This window comes from Scyliorhinus canicula, chromosome 18 (assembly GCF_902713615.1).
Source record: "Scyliorhinus canicula chromosome 18, sScyCan1.1, whole genome shotgun sequence".
NCBI lineage: Eukaryota > Metazoa > Chordata > Chondrichthyes > Carcharhiniformes > Scyliorhinidae > Scyliorhinus > Scyliorhinus canicula.
The window spans coordinates 14661199-14679778 of record NC_052163.1 but is presented as its reverse complement, the minus strand read 5'-3'; the positions used below and the strand labels follow the sequence as shown (position 1 = coordinate 14679778).

The following is an 18580-nucleotide window of genomic DNA, read 5'->3' as shown; positions in this document are numbered from 1 at the left end:
GTGCTAACCTATGTGAAAATTTGCAGGAATCTTACTATTAATATTTATATGCATAGCCTGAGCTGCCAGTGAAAGCGCATATTCTCTCTTTAGCTAGCTGAATATTTAAATATGTGTGGCACTTGTTCCTTGTGTTAATTTATATTCAGCCTTTTCCACATCATTTACTTCTCGTACGTATTCATATCCCAAACTTAGAAAAGAGAGAAAATGATCGCTTCCATATATTCTGAACGCATTCAAGCTTTTTAAAAAAAACCTCTCCTCCACATTCCTTTGTGCAGATTCATCCAACACAACGGAACGATGAACAGAAATCAGAATCGAACCAGTTCCCATGGCAGCGCAGGTCAGACTCCACCAATAAAAGAAGCCATTTCAGCTGAGGGGCAGCTGAAAAGGAGCTGTGTCCTACATAAGTGTCCAGTGATCCATATGTATTCTGTGTGAGGTTTTATTCTTCCCGGGCAGTGGGAGAAGCTCCCAGTGACAATGTTCGACAGTAAAAGTCTGAGCAGAAGGAACTGTATCCTTCCCTTTGCAACTTTGATTTTATTGAGTGCCGTCGCTGAAGGAGGTAGGAGTGATGTTGTGGAGATATTTATTCTGTTTCAGTTTGAATCATTCTTTTGTTGCTTTGTCGAGCACTCTGAAGACGATTGTACATCAAGCCTTGTTGGCCAAACAGTGTTCAACATATGCTTTCACTGTTGCATCAGCGACTTGGGATTCAAATCAATGTTTTCTTTTTGGGGAAAGCTCAGAAACATCGATTTGTTTGTTGTGTGAAAAAATTTTAAAACTTTTGAAAGACTTTGTGAATGTCTGGAAAGTGGAAGCCTGATGTTTTAAAAAACAATTTCTCTCCAATTTAAAAGAAATAACAAGGGACAAAATGCTGTTTGAATATTTAACAATCCCTTGGTCAAAACGGCTGCCCACAATTCAGGAATGTTTTACTGATCACAGGGCTGAAGTTTCAAAATATTGTTTGACTCCCTTGAAATGTTGTCAGCTTTGAAGTTCCTTCGACACGGTCGAGTCCTGGACTTTGTAAAAGTTTTATAATTTTCTGCTTTGTCATATTTCATTTATATTGGGGGGAGAATAAGTTGATTGATTGATTGATTTATTGTCACATGCACCGAAGTGCAGTGAAAAGTATTTTTCTGCGGCCAAGGGAATGTACACAGTGCGTACACAGTCGTGTATAATAATCAACAAGGTATACAACAAGTAGTGATTGGTTACAGAGCAGAACAAGGGCCTTTCTGCATTTCTGTGTTGTCCCCAATAAAGACTGCAAATGGATCGTGGGCTGGACAATTTAATAAGGTGAATTTGTCCTTGCGTTTAAATTTATTCAACTGACATAATGAGATTGCCAAGGAATAGAGATAAATGTCCCAATTGTGATGTTTCGTGAATATTTTCACATGGAAACGGAGGAGCTCACTGTTGAATGTCCTTCTCAGCCATTTAAACCATGACCACAAATCAATATCAATCACAGGATTTTAAAGCAAAGAAACTTAATGTGTTTCCTGACAATAACATTTCAAAGCCAGGGACCAATGTCTCTTGGCCCAAGGACAATTTAAAGAATTGTACAAAATTGGGTTGTACAATTTTTCAGGCGTTGCTTTCTGCTGCTAAAAGTTTAAGCCCTTAACCTTTCGCTACTTGAGGACCTTTGAGCTAATCACAATTTTCCAGTGGAAATTTATGGCTGTATTTTAACATTATTCTCACCTCAAGTATCCAGTTTCCTCACAAGTTTCTAACAGAAGCAGGAACTGTTGCTCATAGGCAGCTGTCAGCAGGCATTCAGCTGGCAGTATAATGCTGTGTATACCGTCACCTGTTGTGAAATAAATATAGTGCGAATGGCCTACTTCAGTGATGTACGATTCTATGTTCAACACAACCATTGCCACATAGGAATTTTAGACCAATATTAGGCTATAAAAGGGTCACCATTTTAAAAATACATGTATCTCAAATACTCTGGGCAGAATTCTCCGTTCCTGAGGTGAAATGCCGGCGGCAACAGAGGATCCGCGGGGGTTTCACGATGGGAAATCGGCGCAAACCCTTCACCGACTCTGGTACCAGTGAGGGACTAGCACCGGCGCAACGTGAAACACCTGCGGATCGCGCGGAAAACAGCCGTGAATCGCCGGGTTCCGGGCCGCACATGCGCAGGACTGACAAGCTGCATCGGAAAACACATGCTATGGGGAACCCGGCCCATCTGGGGCAGAGCATCGCGGGTGGGCGGCTGATGACGCGCCAACAGCATTGCAACAGCGCGTGGCGTGCGCCGTGATGACGCCGATTTGGAGGAGGCGGAGTATCGCGAACTGGCATCAAACCGGCGCTTGCCCCGATTCCGGCGTTGGAATCCATTCTCCACCCGATCGCCGATCCCGATTTTGGTATAGGGCTTAGGAGAATTTCGACTTACCGTTGGATTGTCTTTGACTGCTGGTGAAGTGTCTGTTCTTAGATAAAATTGTCTCACTTTGGTCCCATTATTGCGTTAAGTACTTTTTCTGTCCACATGTAACCCAAAGAAAGGGATGAGTAATCTGCCCAAATTTAATTCTCCGTTGATTACTCGAGATTTAATCTCCTTTTGATTACTTATTTTAAACACCTTTTCATACTTTTCAAAGATCTGGGGCGGGATTCTCCGACCCCCCCCGCTGGGTCGGAGAATCCCCGGGGGCGGCGCGAATCCCACCCCGACGCTGGCTGCCGTATTCTCCAGCGCCGGTTTTCAGCCAGGGAGGGGTTCACGCCACGCCGGTCAGGGGCCATTGGCAGTGCCCCCCCCCCCCCCCCCGGCAATTCTCCGGGCCCCGTTGGGCCGAGTGGCCTTTGGTTTATGGCCAGTTCCGCCGGTGTGGATTAAACATGGCCCCACACAGTGGGACCTGGCAGGTACGTCAGCTGGGGAGGTCCTCAGGGGGGGGGGGGGCGCGGGGGGCTCCGACCCCGGGGGGGAGCCCCGAGGTGGCCTGGCCCGCGATCAGGGCCCACCGATCTGTGGGCGGGCCTGTGCAGTGGGGGCACTCCTTCCTTCAGCACCGGCCCCTGTAGGGCTCCGCCATGTCCGGCGCGGAAAGGACACCCCCCCTGCGCATGCGCCAGAATACGCCGGCGGTTCTGCGCGTGCGCGGGATCATGCTGGTCCTTTGGCGCATGCGCGACTCGTGCAGTCCCTTCGGCATCGGCTGGCGTGGCGCCAACCCCTCCAGTGCCCACTTAGCCCCCGGAAGTGCGGAGGATTTTGCTACTTCCGGCCAGCCCGACGCCAGAGTGATTTGCGCCGTTTTTGACGGCAGCGTCGTGCCATTGCGCTGATTCCGGAGAATCCCTCTGCAGATCCCAGTTATCTCAAACTGTACTCATTAGACCTAGCTCACAAACCTAATTGTGGTTTGAATAAGAACTGCAAATCATATCTGGGAATGTCCAGGAAGGTGAAGGTAGATGGATGTCATGAATGGGTTAATGATATGGCAAGGAAGGGAGGGTAAATAGTTAAAATGTTTCATATGGACGTGCAGGGTGCTTTTTTTTTGAGATGCAAAGAAATAAAGAAAAAGTCTGATGACAGCAGGCATCCATTAAAGGACTAGACAGCCTGGAGGCTTTGGAGGGAACTTGACTGCAAAGAAATACCAGCTGTGAATTGATGTAAGGGTAAGAGCAAGGAGAGGGTCCTGATGCTGGTCGAACCATTGATGAACAGCTGCCCCAGACTAAAGGGCCACCTGTCCCAATTCATCACTACAGGAATCAAATTTGGATTAGGACACGATGTAGTAGGTGGAGCAACCCTTGAAGGTAATTTTGCCCTTTTATCTGATGGTTTGGTTGAGATTATTTTGTTTGCCCAATATGGTTCTGAACTATCACAAAGGCTGATGTCTTAAGCTCGTAAACGTAAATGACATGCGATCAGAGAGATAAAAGGCATCGTCTTAACCTAATACATTAAAGTACAGGTTTGAACTGCACACATGGCCCCTATCTATAATTCCATTATAAGGTAGCGAATGGCAGAAATCAAACTGCTGAGTTTGCAACTGCAAAGATAAATTCTCAATTTGAGTCAATCATTGTTCCTTTGAATTAAATTGCCAGATGTCAGATTTCACTTTTTCAAGGTTGGCTTCATGTTTTCTGTAGGTTCCAGCGGACCTTTAGGGAGATTCACGTCCCAATCAGAAACCAGCAGTACAGTCCCTACACAGAACAGCAACATTAACGTCCCAGCAATGTCAGAGGATACAACTGTATGGGCACCTTCACCAGCTGAGGAGGAACGGAACACCAGGGTGGCAAACAATAAGAAAGACTATGATGATGCTGGCGAAAGTCATGGCGGTTCCTCCAGTCTGACTTTTCCAGAGGTGACTCCTTGGAATACATTGAGGCGTAAAGTGGCAGTCAGGCGATCGCTGTCCTTGGCTAGAAGTGAGTCTGTGCTGTACGCTGGAGTGACTTCTGACGTAGGACACGTGCTGCTGTGCATGTGCCAGTTAAAGAGCTTAATGGACAAGATCAACCAAAACAAAATACTGGGTGGGGGGGGGGGGGGGGGGGGGGGAGACTAGCTGGAAATCCGAAACATAACCGAAAACACAGGCCATGCACAGCAGGTCAGACAGCATCTGCAGAGAGAATAACAGAGTTTAGGGGAAGAATTGTAACTCCCAAAACAGCTGGGTTGAGGTTAGGTGGCATGTTCAAATTCTAAAAACAATCTCAAAACCAACGACAACCTGTTGTTATGATGCCTGAGCTAGTGCGCAATCAATTCCAATCCCTCTTGGCCTGGAATCGCAACAAAATTTAAACTAAACAATTCTTAGAAAAACACCCATTGGCTCTTGACTGCCCAATAACTACAGTCACCAGGTTTGTAAATTTAAACACAATTAATTTTTATCAATAACAATAACTATGATTAAATATGCAGCAAATGAAACTGGTTAACTATTATCCAATTCCTAACAAACCACTCCCCCCACACTTACACTCACCCCATCCTCTACACACACACAAGACAGATAAACACAGAGGGGAAACGAGGGATGTAAAATATATATATTTTGAAATTTAGAGTACCCAATTCATTTTTTCCAATTAAGGGGCAATTTAGCATGGCCAATACACCTATCCTGCGCATCTTTGGGTTGTGGGGGCGAAACTCACACAGACATGGGGAGAATGTGCAAACTCCACAGGGACAGTGACCCAGAGCCAGGACCGAACCCAGGACCTCGGCGCCGTGAGGCTACAGGGCTAACCTACTGTGCCACCATGCTGCCCTGGGATGTATAATAATGAGTAAGAGGATAAGGGTCTGTTTCAGATGGTGGTCTTCCAGCATGCATTCTTTCAGTTTCGGCTTTCAGTTTGAGGTTTTTGTCTTCAGTCTGTAATAATTTTCACAGTAGGTTCATTCAGCTCAGTTTCAGAAATACAGCAGCTTTTCTTGAGAAAGAAATAGAGAAAGAGAAGCTTCTTTCCCCTGAGCATCCATGACTCCAGCTGCTCGTCCTTGGTCCTTTGAAAAAGAATCATACCACTCAGGCAGGATCCAATCACCGCATGTTAATGGGCAGAAGGCAGCCTTTTGGCCAATTCATTAGCCACCAGCCAACCAATCGAACTCACCGCATGTTAATGGGCAGAATGCAGCCTTTTGGCCAATTTATTAGCCACCAGCCAACCAATCGAACTGAGTCCCACCAATCTCTTGGTTGCCGGAAAGTTTGATTTCTGCTACCGAAGGCTAGTACAGTGTTCTCTTTTGTAACTTTTAAGTTCCCTACTTCCCTGCTCAACTGAAAGGCATATATCCATTAAGCATCCATGAATCAAAAAGTTTAACAGCAAAATAAAGCAAGAGGGTGGTGAATCTGTGGAACTCATTGCCTTAGAAGCCTGTGGAGGCCAAGTCACTGAGTGTCATTAAGATGGAGACAGGGCGGCACGGTGGCATGGTGGTTAGCACTGCTGCCTACAGCGCTGAGGACTAGGGTTCGATCCCAGTCCCCGATCACTGTCAGTGTGGAGTTTACACAGTCTCCCCATGTTTGTGTGGGCCCTTACACTGTCCAGTTCAAAATTTATTAGGGGTGAGATGGAAAGGACAAGGTACCAACCCACTCCCGGACATAGAGCTGAATATAATAAGGCTTGAAGCCTCACTTTCAACCTGAAGGCCTCAGAAAACAGATAGTACAAGGGAAACCAAGGCAGCTTCAGGTGTTTCTCCAGCACTGTTTCATTGACCAGGAGCAGGAGTGCTGTTCCCCAGCCCTTACCCCACAGGTTTAAATCCTTCCCTGTACTCAGACACTTCTCCCAATTAGAACCTGCCCCCCCCCCCCCCGCCCCCCCCACCCCTATTCATCAATCTCCCCAATCCCAGATCTGGTCCCATAGCCACAGAGTCAAGGGGACAGACTCTGGATTCAGACCTCCCCCTTCCTGGATCTGTGCCCATGGCCTATTCCAAAGGTCCCCCCTCTACCCCACCCCACACCAACAATGCAGTAATAATGTTAATATTGTAGAGAACTTGCTTAAAGTTAAAATATAGTTTTACATAGGATCAAAGGTTGAATTTCTGGAATCTGCCTTAAGCAGACCTATAAAGTTAAGACCCTCGAGTAGGTTTTATGCTCCTGGAATGGGTCCCATTGCACTTTCAGTCCATTGAACTATACATCAGAGGAATATGTTCTCCACCTAACCAAGTCCGTCAATCAGGTTGCCTTAATGTCAGGATCCTGTCAAAGAGGAATGGGCGAGATTCTCCGCAAATGCGGAGAGTCGTAAAGGCTGCCGCGAAACCGGCCGTGTTTCACGGCAGCCTTCACGCCCGTTCCCGGGACCCGATTCTCCCCCCCCCCCCATTGGGGCTAGGAGCGGGACCCCGGGAATCACGGCGTCGCGGCCCTAACGACCGTCGTTAAGGCCGCGCGCCAAGGTGACGCGCGGCCGGCTCCAACCCGCGCATGCGCGGGTGACGTCATCACGCCATTCACGGAACCCGAGCATGCGCGGTTCCGAATTTCTCCACCGCCGCCCGACAAGATGTGGCAGCTTGATCTTGTCGAGCGGCGGAGGGGAAATAGTGCGTCCCTTTTGGATGCAGGCCCGACGATCGGTGGGCACCGATCGCGGGCCTGTCCCCTCCCGAGCACAATGGTGGTGCTCCAACCCCAAACGGGCATCCAGCGCACGTTTTTATGACGGCAGCGAGCAGGTGTGTTTGCTGCCGTGAAAAAACGGGCGTAAAGGCCCGGCCGCTTGGCCCATCGGCCGCGGAGTATCGCCTCTCGCCGTAAAAAACGGCGAGCGGCGATTCGTGACGTGGGTCGGGCGAGGGGGGGGTAGAATAGCGGGAGGGCGTGAAAAATGTCGGGAGGCCCTCCCGCTATTCTCCCAACCGGCGTGGGCAGAGGAGAATCGCGATTGTACTCAGACCCGTTCTAAAATTCCGCTTACCCCCTCACCTTTTAATAAATGGGTCCTCGATTCACGTTGATGAATCTTTTCTCTTCCCATCGATGCTGTCTGACCTACTGAGTATTTCCAGCATTTTCTCGTTTTGTTTTATAATACACTCAACAGATTGCAAACCAATTTAAAAATAATATCTTTATTAGAGATTTTCAATTTTATAATAAATTTACTGCAAAATCCATATCAACACAGCAGACGACGCACAAAAATATTCAAAATCGCCGACATGGTGTTGAAGAAGGAGATCCAAAAGCTGACCACTTTGGGGCAAGACCAGAACATGTGTGTGTAATTGGCCGGCCCACCGGAACACCACTCCTGTCTTCTACCTCCGGGGGGGAAAATAAATCACTCAACTTAGTTTTGGTCAGCTGCTTCCCATGCACCACCTTAAACTGGATTAGAACAAGCAGCGCACATGAAGACATGAAGTTCACCCTCCACACCTCATCCTCCACTATAGGCCCCAGCTCCCTCTCCCATTTCGCCTTCACTCCATCCGCCAAGTCCGAGTCCTCAGACACAATTCGCCCATAAATAGTAGACATGCTACCCACTTCCGACTCCGCCAGCCAAAGTTTCCTTTCCGAGAGAAGTCCGTGGTGCCTCAGGGAATGAGGGAAGACCACCAGCATAAAATTCCTTATCTGGAAGTACCTGAACAAGTTCGCCCCTCCCAGCTCAAACTTGACCGACAATTCCTCCATGCTGGGAAACCGTCCCTCTATAAACGAACCCCCGAATCTCTCCACTCCCTTCCCTTCCCACATCTTGAATGTGGTGTCAAATCTGGACAGCTCAAATAAATGATCGGTACAGATCAGGGACCGTCTTGACACGGCTCCAAGCTTAAAATGCTGCCTGGATTGTCTCTATATCCTTAAAGTGGACACGACCACCGGGTTCAGGGAGTACCTAGACAGAGAAAAGGGAAGCGAGGCTGTCACTAACGCACCCAGACTAGATCCCTAGATCCCTTACACAACCTCGCCTCCATCTGCCCCCATATGGAACCTGGGTGCAAAACCATTATTAACACTGTGCAGTAGGGCCAGCTGGTTTGACCTATCAATAAATCACCATGGTGACCCCATACCTCAGCTCAAACTTCCAATATGTGAACGGTGGTGTATTAAACAACAGCGGTAAGAATTTCACGAGTTAGGACAGCCCCCCACCAGAACCAATTGAAGGGACCCTGCACTTTCTAGAAGGTTCTGGCCACCCTATATGTCGGCATGCCAACTACCAAGTATTCAATTCCAACTCAAGTCCACACCACAATAAAAAACTATAATAAATGTAGTTGTAACCACTGAATAAAGTAATGATTGTAACCTTTTGTTGGTTTAGTGTTTTTTCTCAATATCACCAAATTTATTGCATATAGAAATTCTTCCTACAACGTGCATTTACTTTTTAAAGTATAAATTTAGAGTACCCAATTATTTTTTTTCTCCAATTAGTGTGGCCACGTTAAATTGCCCCTTAATTGCAAAGAAAATAATTGGGTACTCTAAATTTTAACAAAAAAAAAGATTATAGTTGAGGTACCTGGATTGCAATAGGTGCAATAGAAGTTGCTAATGCAGGGGCAGCACGGTGGCGCAGTGGTTAGCACAGCTGCCTCATGGCGCCAAGGTCCCAGGTTCAATCCCGGCTCTGGGTCACTGTCAGTGTGGAGTTTGCACATTCTCCCCGTGTTTGCGTGATTTCGCCCCCACCACCCAAATATGTGCAGGATTGGCCATGCTAATTTGCCCCTTAATTGGAAAAAAATAATTGGGTACACTAAATTTATTTAAAAAAATAAATTGCTGATGCAGGTAAGTAAATATGTTGGTTCTTCAAGCTGCTTGCTGATATGCTGACTGAAAAACCGCAATGTGAGGCAGCAAGGTAATGGGACCCAAATCTCTTGAAAGTCAGTTCAAATCCTGCTATTTTGCATCTCAAAAGTTAAATGGATTTAAATTGCTCTTTTCTTGCAGCTTATTAAGTATTTACGTTGCCAAGTGCACTGCTCTTGTTCACAATAGAAATCCCAATAGTCATGTTGCTTGATGTTAATGGAATTTCTCAGCTAAATGTGGGCTAATGTGCAATCAGTTTTCCACGCAAATGAGCTCAAAGCTATTCAAGTCTGTGGTGTGTGGCTGTCAGGGTTTCCTTGGATATTCAAATGAGCACAACATTACTGATTCACCCCCCAATGTGGCAAGACCAGTACAAATGAGCCAGATTTTCTGAAATAGTCCAAAGCTAAAAGATGCTGCCAGTAAGTGCTGGAAAAGCCAAACTACTCACTAACTATTTAAATCCATGGATGCTCAGACTTCCATAGGTTCAGACAAGTTCCTTCTAATCAATTTATAGTTAATTGTGAGCTCCAAACAGGATTTAAGCCCAGTACCAATAGCCATAGAATCCCTACACTGTAGAGGGAGGCCATTCAGCCCATCAAATCTGTACCAGCCCTCTGAAAGAGCACCATACCTCGGCCCATCCCCACCATCCTATCCCTGTAACTCCATAACTCCACCTAACCTGGACATCTTTGGGCACTAAGTGGCAATTGATCATGGCCAATCCATCTAACCTGCACATCTTTGGACTTTGGGGGAAAACCGGAGCACTGGAGGAAATCTACGCAGACACAGGGAGAACTTCATATAGTCACCCAAGGCCGGAATTGAACCCGGGTTCCTGGTGCTGTGAGGCAGTGGTGCTAACCACTGTGCCACTGTGCCGTTCCCATCTACTCACTCACTTGCCATGTGCATGAAGTCATTATTTTCCCTGAAGTGCTGCGCATTTTGCACGATACTGCTCAATACTAACACCAAGAATCTTCAGGTCAGGTGGAGCATAGAGCAACTGATCTGGACTACTATCTTTGACTGATCACTGCTTATGTTCCCAATTCGTTTTCTACATTACTCATGGAATTGTGATTTCACATATAAATGCAATTCCCTTACCAAACCACTATGTGCCTTTGGATGAGAGGCCCTGATTACCATGTATTTATGGTCAATTTCAGGCTATTAAATTGCCTCTGCTGGGAACAAATTTGAAACTCCCAAATATGTTATTTTGATGAATTGCAAAAGCCATGAGAAGAATGCGTTTCGATTTGATTTGACCCTGAACCAATTTCCATGTAAAAAACCAATAGAGTGGATTTTATGAACATACGATGAACGTCTGAGGATCGTGGGATTATATTCATTGGAGTTTAGAAGGTTGAGGGGAGATAGAACATAGAACATAGAACATAGAACAGTACAGCACAGAACAGGCCCTTCGGCCCTCGATGTTGTGCCGAGCAATGATCACCCTACTTAACCCACGTAACCCGTAACCCAACAATCCCCCCATTAACCTTACACTACGGGCAATTTAGAATGGCCAATCCACCTAACCCCGCACATCTTTGGACTGTGGGAGGAAACCGGAGCACCCGGAGGAAACCCACGCACACACGGGGAGGAATAGAAACTTACAAGATAATGAATGGCTTGGATAGGATGGACGTAGGGAAGTTGAGGAATAGAAACTTACAAGATAATGAATGGCTTGGATAGGATGGACGTAGGGAAGTTGTTTCCATTAGCAAGGGAGACTAGGACACGGGGGCACAGCCTTAGAATAAAAGGGAGTCACTTTAGAACAGAGATGAGGAGAAATTTCTTCAGCCAGAGAGTGGTAGGTCTGTGGAATTCATTGCCACAGAGGGCGGTGGAGGCCGGGACATTGAGTGTCTTTAAGACAGAAATTGATAAATTCTTGATTTCTCGAGGAATTAAGGGCTATGGGGAGAGAGCGGGTAAATGGAGTTGAAATCAACCATGATTGAATGGTGGAGTGGACTCGATGGGCCGAATGGCCTTACTTCCGCTCCTATGTCTTATGGTCTTATATGCTCCTGATGTTTCGTTTAATGGACAGAAAGTGCAGTGGGACCCTTGACATCTGTGTCCAAATGTGTACCAGGAACATTAGATCTACTCTAAAGTGTTCGAGGTCTGCTCGAATCCGGGCTTCTATACCTCTAATCTGAACATTTACCCCAATGTAAAATGTTACTTTAACTTTAAGCGAGTTCTCTGTATTTTAACTTTATTACTGCATTGTTTGGTAACGACAGTAAACAATTCATTTATGAGTAATTTGTTGCAAAGTAATTTATTTTCTTATGAATAAATGATTAATTGGGCAACTGAGGTTAGGCAAGTATGAAAGTACTCAAGAAAATCCAGTGGTTTTACTCTGATGAAAGAATTTTGTGCTAAATACAATTGTCATAAATCATTAGAATGCATTTTTTAAAATAAATTTTGAGTACCCAATTCTTTTTTTCCCAAATGAGGGGCAACTTAGCGTGGCCAATCCACCTACCCTGCACATCTTTGGGTTGTGGGGGCGAAACCCACGCAAACACGGGGAGAATGTGCAAACTCCACATGGACAGTGACTCGGGGCCAGGATCGAACCCGGGTCCTCAGCGCCATAAGTAGAATGTATTTTAAATAAACATAGAAATCATTCTCTTTTGCATTTTTGAAGGCTAACTCAAAGGGACTTTCAGTGACAAATAAATAAATCTAAGAGCATCCCTTACTAACGCACAGCTGTTCCAGTAAGAGATACACGTTCAGTGCGTGTGTGGTTTGGGTCCCCCTTCATTAACAAAATAAATGAAATAACACCATGATAAAACCACATTTGCAGAGTATGTTAGTCTTTTAAAAAAGGATTAATTTTCCATTGTTGTTCTTTCCTTCATAGCCCTGAAAATGGACCTCAATGATGATAACACCTTTGCAATGATCAATCATTCATCGAGCCTTATTGATCACCTCCAGGTTCTGCTGTACAATTCCAACTCCAGCGATGTCACATTGAAAGTCTATACAGGTAATTCGGATGAGGTCAAGGTGTTCCACGCACATCACCTCCTTCTCATCCTGCAGAGTGATGTCTTTGAGGAACTCTTGCTGAATCAGAGTGTTACTACACTCGTTTTACGGGAAACAGCTGAATGTGCTGCCCTTTTCGAGAAGCTGCTCAGGTAGGTCACTGTGGCTGAGGTTGCTGTATTGAAACATAACCACTGTGAATTTTCTAATGGGTTTCAGGCTCACTGGAACTAACTGAATGACCCATTCAAAGTTAGGGGCCTGTAAATATGGTGAGGCGGTGCCCGGAATTTGAGTGTTAATTGGCTGGCTAAGCTGCAATGCAGCAGGCAGCAGGTTTGCAGACATCTCCGAGCTGGATGTGCACCACCTGATCCAGCACTCTGTGCAATTGTTGTTTTGCTTCAATTTGGAATACCCAATTCATTTTTTCCAATTAAGGGATCAATCCACTTAGCCTGCAGATATTTGGGTTGTGGGGGCGAAACCCACGCAAGCACGGGAGAATGTGCAAACTCCACACGGACAGTGACCCAGGGCCGGGATCGAACCTGACACCGTGGCGTCGTGGAGACAGCAGTGCTAACCACTGCGTCACCATGCTGCCCTGAGACGTACATTCATACAGTTCCTTTAATAACATAGGGATGCCCAAATTCTACTTTCCCTTCCTTGTTACTGATTCCTCCCTCCCACCCACACTGACCCCACCCCACCCCCATAGATGTCGACGGCATGCTATTTCATATTATCTGAAACACCTGCTCAAACAATCATCAACAGCTTCACGGTATAAAAACGTCATCAAATGTCCCAACAAGTGGAGCGCAAATGAGAATTTGAACAATTTTCCTTGTGGTAAATCTTAAAAACTATAAATGAAAGCTTTTACACTTCAGCAGAGGCGGAGGATCAAGGGGGAGTCCCAAAACAGCTTTCATGCTGGCGTGATATAGACCATAAGACATAGGAGCAGAATTAGGGCACTCGGCCCATCGAGTCTGCTCCGCCATTCAATCGTGGCTGATATTTTTCTCATCCCCATTCTCCTGCCTTCTCCCTATAACCCCTGATCCCCTTATTAATCAAGAACCTATCTATCTATGTCTTAAAGACATTCAGTGAATTGGTCTCCACAGCCTTCTGCGGAAAAGAGTTCCACAGATTCACCACCCTCTGGCTGAAGAAATTCCTCCTCCTCTCTTTTAAAGGATCGTCCATTTAGCCTAAGATGGTATCCTCTGGTTCTATTTTTTCCTACAAGTGGAAACATCCTCTCCACGTCCACTCTATCCAGGCCTCGCAGTATCCTGTAAGTTTCAATAAAATCTCCCCTCATCCTTCTAAACTCCAACCAGTACAGACCCAGAGTCCTCAAACGTTCCTCATATGACAAGTTCTTCATTCCAGGGATCATTCTTGTGAACCTCCTCTGGACCCTTTTCCAAGGCCAGCACATCCTTCCTTAGATACGGGGCCCAAAACTGCTCACAATACTCCAAATGGGGTCTGACCAGAGCCTTACACAGCCTCAGTACATCCCTAGTCTTGTATTCTACCCCTCTTGACATGAATGCTAACATTGCATTTGCCTTCTTAACTGCCGACTGAACCTGCACATGAACCTTAAGAGAATCATGAACAAGGACTCCCAAGTTCCTTTGTGCTTCTGATTTCCTAAGCATTTCCCCATTTAGAAAATGGGGGAGGGTGGGCAGCACGGTGGCCTAGTGGTTAGCACAGCTGCCTCACAGCGCTGAGGTCCCAGGTTCGATCCCGGCTCTGGGTCACTGTCTGTGTGGAGTTTGCACATTCTCCCCGTGCTTGCATGGGTTTCGCCTCCATAATCCAACGATGTGCTGGTTAGGTGGATTGACCATGCTACATTGCCCCTTAATAGGGAAAAATGAATTGGGTACTCTAAATTTATTTTTTAAAATTATGATCTGCTCTCACTTGCACTATTTGTACTTCTGACTCCCTGTAGCTAACTCCTGCACACACTCTCCCCACAAGGCTTAGCAACACTGCCTTATATAGTTGGAACTGTACCTCCCTCTAGTGGCTGCTCTAGACACTTAATTAACCCTTGAAGTTCCTATAGCTATGATAATACCACAATGGGGGGGGGGGGGGGCGGTCCCTGTGTCCATGGGGAGGGGATTATTTTATTTCTGTTCGATTGGGACAACCTTCAACAAAGTGGGAGGGGGGACGGGGGCCCGATCTCTTGAAGGCTGTTGTTGCTGGTTGGGCAGGCTCATTCAGACCCTGCCCCGCCAGCGTGACATTGTGTGAACCTCCTTCAGGATATTTTTTGATATGGTGGGAAGCCACGCATCGCTTTTCCCGCCTGAGTTGACAGTGAGGCCAGGATTCTCCGTTGCGAGTCCGCCCCATTAACGCTGTTAGTGAGGGCAGAGAAATCAGCGCCCAGTCAATAAACAGAAAATTGTGCCTACACCATTAGTCGAGGCACTTAGGATGTGCCATGCGAGCTATTCTGCGAGTGACATTCTGGCTGCCACCTTCTGAGCTTCAAGATGCCTTAGCAACAGCCCCACAGCTGTAGAGGTAATTTTGAAGGCGTAGACCTTTATAGTGTGTATTCCCCGAGTGTTTAAGTCATGAAAAGAACCCAGACTGCTGAAAACGTTAATCGGAAAATGGTTATTTTTTATTTCAAGAAGTGGATTGTCATGAATTATGCGGAAGACAAATAAAAGCAGTAATTGCAATAAAAGTAAATAATTTTGCCATAGTCCCAGATGACCACCCTTTGAGGGGGTGAGCTGACTGGTGGCGATTTAACCTGAACATCATCACCTCAGGTGAGGGGCAAGATTAAGAAAGCGGAGCTTTCATGAATAACCTCAGCCGGGACGGGAATTGAATCCGTGCTGCTGGCCTGGCTCTGCATCCCAAACCAGCTGTCTAGCCAACTGAGCTAAACTGGCCCCCAATGTTATTTGAGGCACTGCAGTCTAGTGGAAATAAATTAAGTACAAGACATGTAACAGGAAAATTTTGCTTTGATTTCCAGATACTTGTACTGTGGCGAGATCACCATTCTTTTGAATCAAGCTGTTCCTCTGCATAGATTAGCCAGCAAGTACCATGTTGATGCCCTACAGCAAGGCATTATTGAGTACATGAGCCAACAACTCGCCCGTGCATCTCCCCGGGGTCACGTGGTCAGCTGGTACCACTACTCGCTCAGAATAGGCGATGAAAACCTGCAGGAAAGATGCAAGCAGTTTCTGGCTTGGAACATGTCCACTGTCATTCACAGCAAAGAGTGGCAAACCACTAGCGACGACCTGATGATCGCCTTGCTTCAACGCTCTGACCTGGTCGTGGAAAACGAACTGGAGATTTACTACGGAGTGGAGGAGTGGATAAGGAGGAATCAGCCTGATATCATGGTGGCAGAGACCGTTCTCAAATCAATTCGCTACACCATGATCAGCCCCCAGCAACTGTTCCACATTCAGAAGAAATCGTCCATCATGAACGAACATTACAGTTCGATCCACAACTTGTTTTTCCTTGCCTTCCAATTTCATTCTACCACCCCGCCGGTGTTTGCCAAATATTTCGATGTCAATTGCAGCCTGTTCATACCAAGAAATTATTTGTCCAGTTCCTGGGGTTCCCAGTGGGTGATCAACAACCCAGCTCGAGACGATCGCAGCACAAGCTTCCAAACTCAACTGGCTCCGAGTAATTACGATGCCAGCAAAAAGGTGACCTGGAACGCCCTCTTTTCACCAAGGTGGCTGCCAGTCAGCGTGAGGCCCTCTTACGCTTATTCAGGCTATAGGGCAGCCCAGGCCTTCAGCCCTGAAGATAGTAGGCCAAGGATAATAATCACTCCATCTACTAACAGTGTCAGCTTTGCAGGAATCAATTTTCAGAAAACGATTCTAGTGCGGGTGAAGCAGGATGGCAGGTCGTACGTGAAACACATCTATGATTTTCATCAAAGTACTGAGGAAACAGGTGACTTCCTCCTCCAGGCCGATCTCCAGAAGCCTTCCTCAGAGTACCTCATTGATAAATCCCTTCATCTTCACATTATCATTAAACCAATTTACCAATCATTGATTAAAGCAATAAAATGATTCTCTTCTCTGGAAGAGGTGAGTCTAAAACAACCTCAGTAAATAATGGCTAGTGCATCTAACAGAGTACAAATCTGTCCTATAAAAAAATCCCTTGTTTCCTGAAATGTGTCAGGACCTGCCCCACACTTGTTACGGACAGCCCGAAAATCCTCGATTGATCTGATTGACACAATCTGTCCTAGTCATGTCTTTCAACAACTTAGCATCTGTTGATAATCAGACCAGGACTAGATATTTTGTTCCATAGAAAATAAGAGATGTAGCACTACTGCCTCACGGCGCCGAGGTCCCAGGTTCGATCCCGGCACTGGGTCACTGTCCGTATGGAGTTTGCACATTCTCCCTGTGTTTGAGTGGGTTTCGCCCCCACAACCCAAAAAGATGTGCGGGGTAGGTGGATTGGCCACGTTAAATTGCCCCTTAATTGGGAAAAAAAGAATTGGGTACTCTAAATTTATTTTTAAAAAGAAAATAAGAGACAGATGGGAATCATTACTAAAAACTTCGTAGCTGAGATACCCTCAGTGATTTATTATTATCTGAAAAATTAATCACATTCCATTCCACTCACCTTTATAACTTACAGGGAGATGTGGAAATAAAACTCAAAGCCATTTGTGGCTTTCTATGAATGGCAGCTTTTTAAAAAATAAGTTTAGAGCAGTGTTTTTCAAACTTTTTTCCAGGGACCCATTTTTACCAACCGGCCAACCTTCGGGACCCAACCCGGCCGACCTTCGCGACCCACGCCAGCCGACCTTCGCGACCCACGCCGGCTGACCTGCGTGACCCGCCATTTTCTCTTACCTTGTTTGTTGCTGACAAAAATGGAGGAAATGGTTTTGGGTCCCTTTGACCCCAATCGTCCCTTTGGCCCCTGAACTTGGAACAAAATCGGCTCCGACCATATAAAAAAAAATGTGGCCGTACTGTGCATGCGTGCCCGATCATCGGAGCGGGTGCGCAGTGCGGCCGAATTTTTTTAATCTGTTCCTGGCCATTTTGAAGGCCGCTCGTAGCCAGCATTATTAAAAGCCGGCTGCTACGGCTGTTGCGCGCAGATTTACGCGATCGGGAGCGCCGCGACGGACGGCCCGGCGACCCTCTCGACACCCGCCTGCGATCCGCGCCCCTGAGTTTGACAATGCCTGGTTTAGAGTACCCAATTCATTTTTTCCAATTAAAGGGCAATTTATCGAGGTCAATCCACCTAGCCTGCACATCTTTTGGGTTGTGGGGGCGAAACCCACGCAGACACGGGGAGAATGTGCAAACTCTCCACAGACAGTGATCCAGTGCCGGGATCGAACCTGGGACCTCGGCGCTGGGAGGCAGCAGGGCTAACCCACTGCGCCACCGTGCTGCCTCACAAGACCTCCTTCCTAACTGTCCCCACCCTCTGTACACACACACACACATACACACACACACACACAAACACAGAGGGAAAAGGATGGTGGAAAGGGAAAGAAAATATTAATAAAAATAAAAGTGTAAGGATCTCTGATGCACTGGGTTGACCTTTTAGTGACTTTCTGAAGTTCAGCCTTCATTTTGAACTTCTTCCTTCTCGGTTTGAGCTAATGTTTTCTGGATGCGACTGTCTACCTTCTCTTCCTGTCTAAAAAACAGGAACAACGCCCCTAGTTCTAAGTACAATTTTTCGGCATTGGAAATTATTATATCTCTGCACACATTCCCCGACTAAGCATATACCCCCCCCCCCCCCCCCGCCCTTTCCAGTTTTAAGACTTGAAACCCCACCCCTTTGATAAAGCTTTGTGTCAAATCTCCTCTTTTGGTCCCGTTGTTTTTATTTGTTTTAAGACGCACAAAAGCAACTTCGGATCTTCAAAATTAAAAGCGAAGGTTAAATGTAAATCTTTGTCCATAATCTTCATTTTACTGGGATTAATTAAATGTAACTACTATTCTCTGCCCGTGGCAGGTTTGGTGGCGGATGGGAAAGGGGAATTG

General features: G+C 46.3%; 1 protein-coding gene across 2 annotated transcripts; it reads left to right on the top strand.

The window, feature by feature from the left end:
• The first annotated feature begins 318 nt into the window (after positions 1-318).
• On the top strand, positions 319-17629 carry LOC119953494 (BTB/POZ domain-containing protein 17-like). 2 transcript variants are annotated; one of them, XM_038777835.1, is made up of 4 exons: positions 319-577; positions 4201-4488; positions 12346-12628; positions 15520-17629. In XM_038777835.1, exons 1-4 carry the CDS (start codon positions 493-495, stop codon positions 16598-16600), a joined length of 1737 nt encoding a protein of 578 aa, XP_038633763.1. In that variant the 5' UTR covers positions 319-492; the 3' UTR covers positions 16601-17629. The 2 variants fall into 2 exon arrangements, with proteins under 2 accessions (XP_038633763.1, XP_038633764.1); XM_038777836.1 differs by lacking the exon at positions 4201-4488 and having other exon boundaries at positions 322-577.
• The last annotated feature ends 951 nt before the right edge of the window (positions 17630-18580 follow it).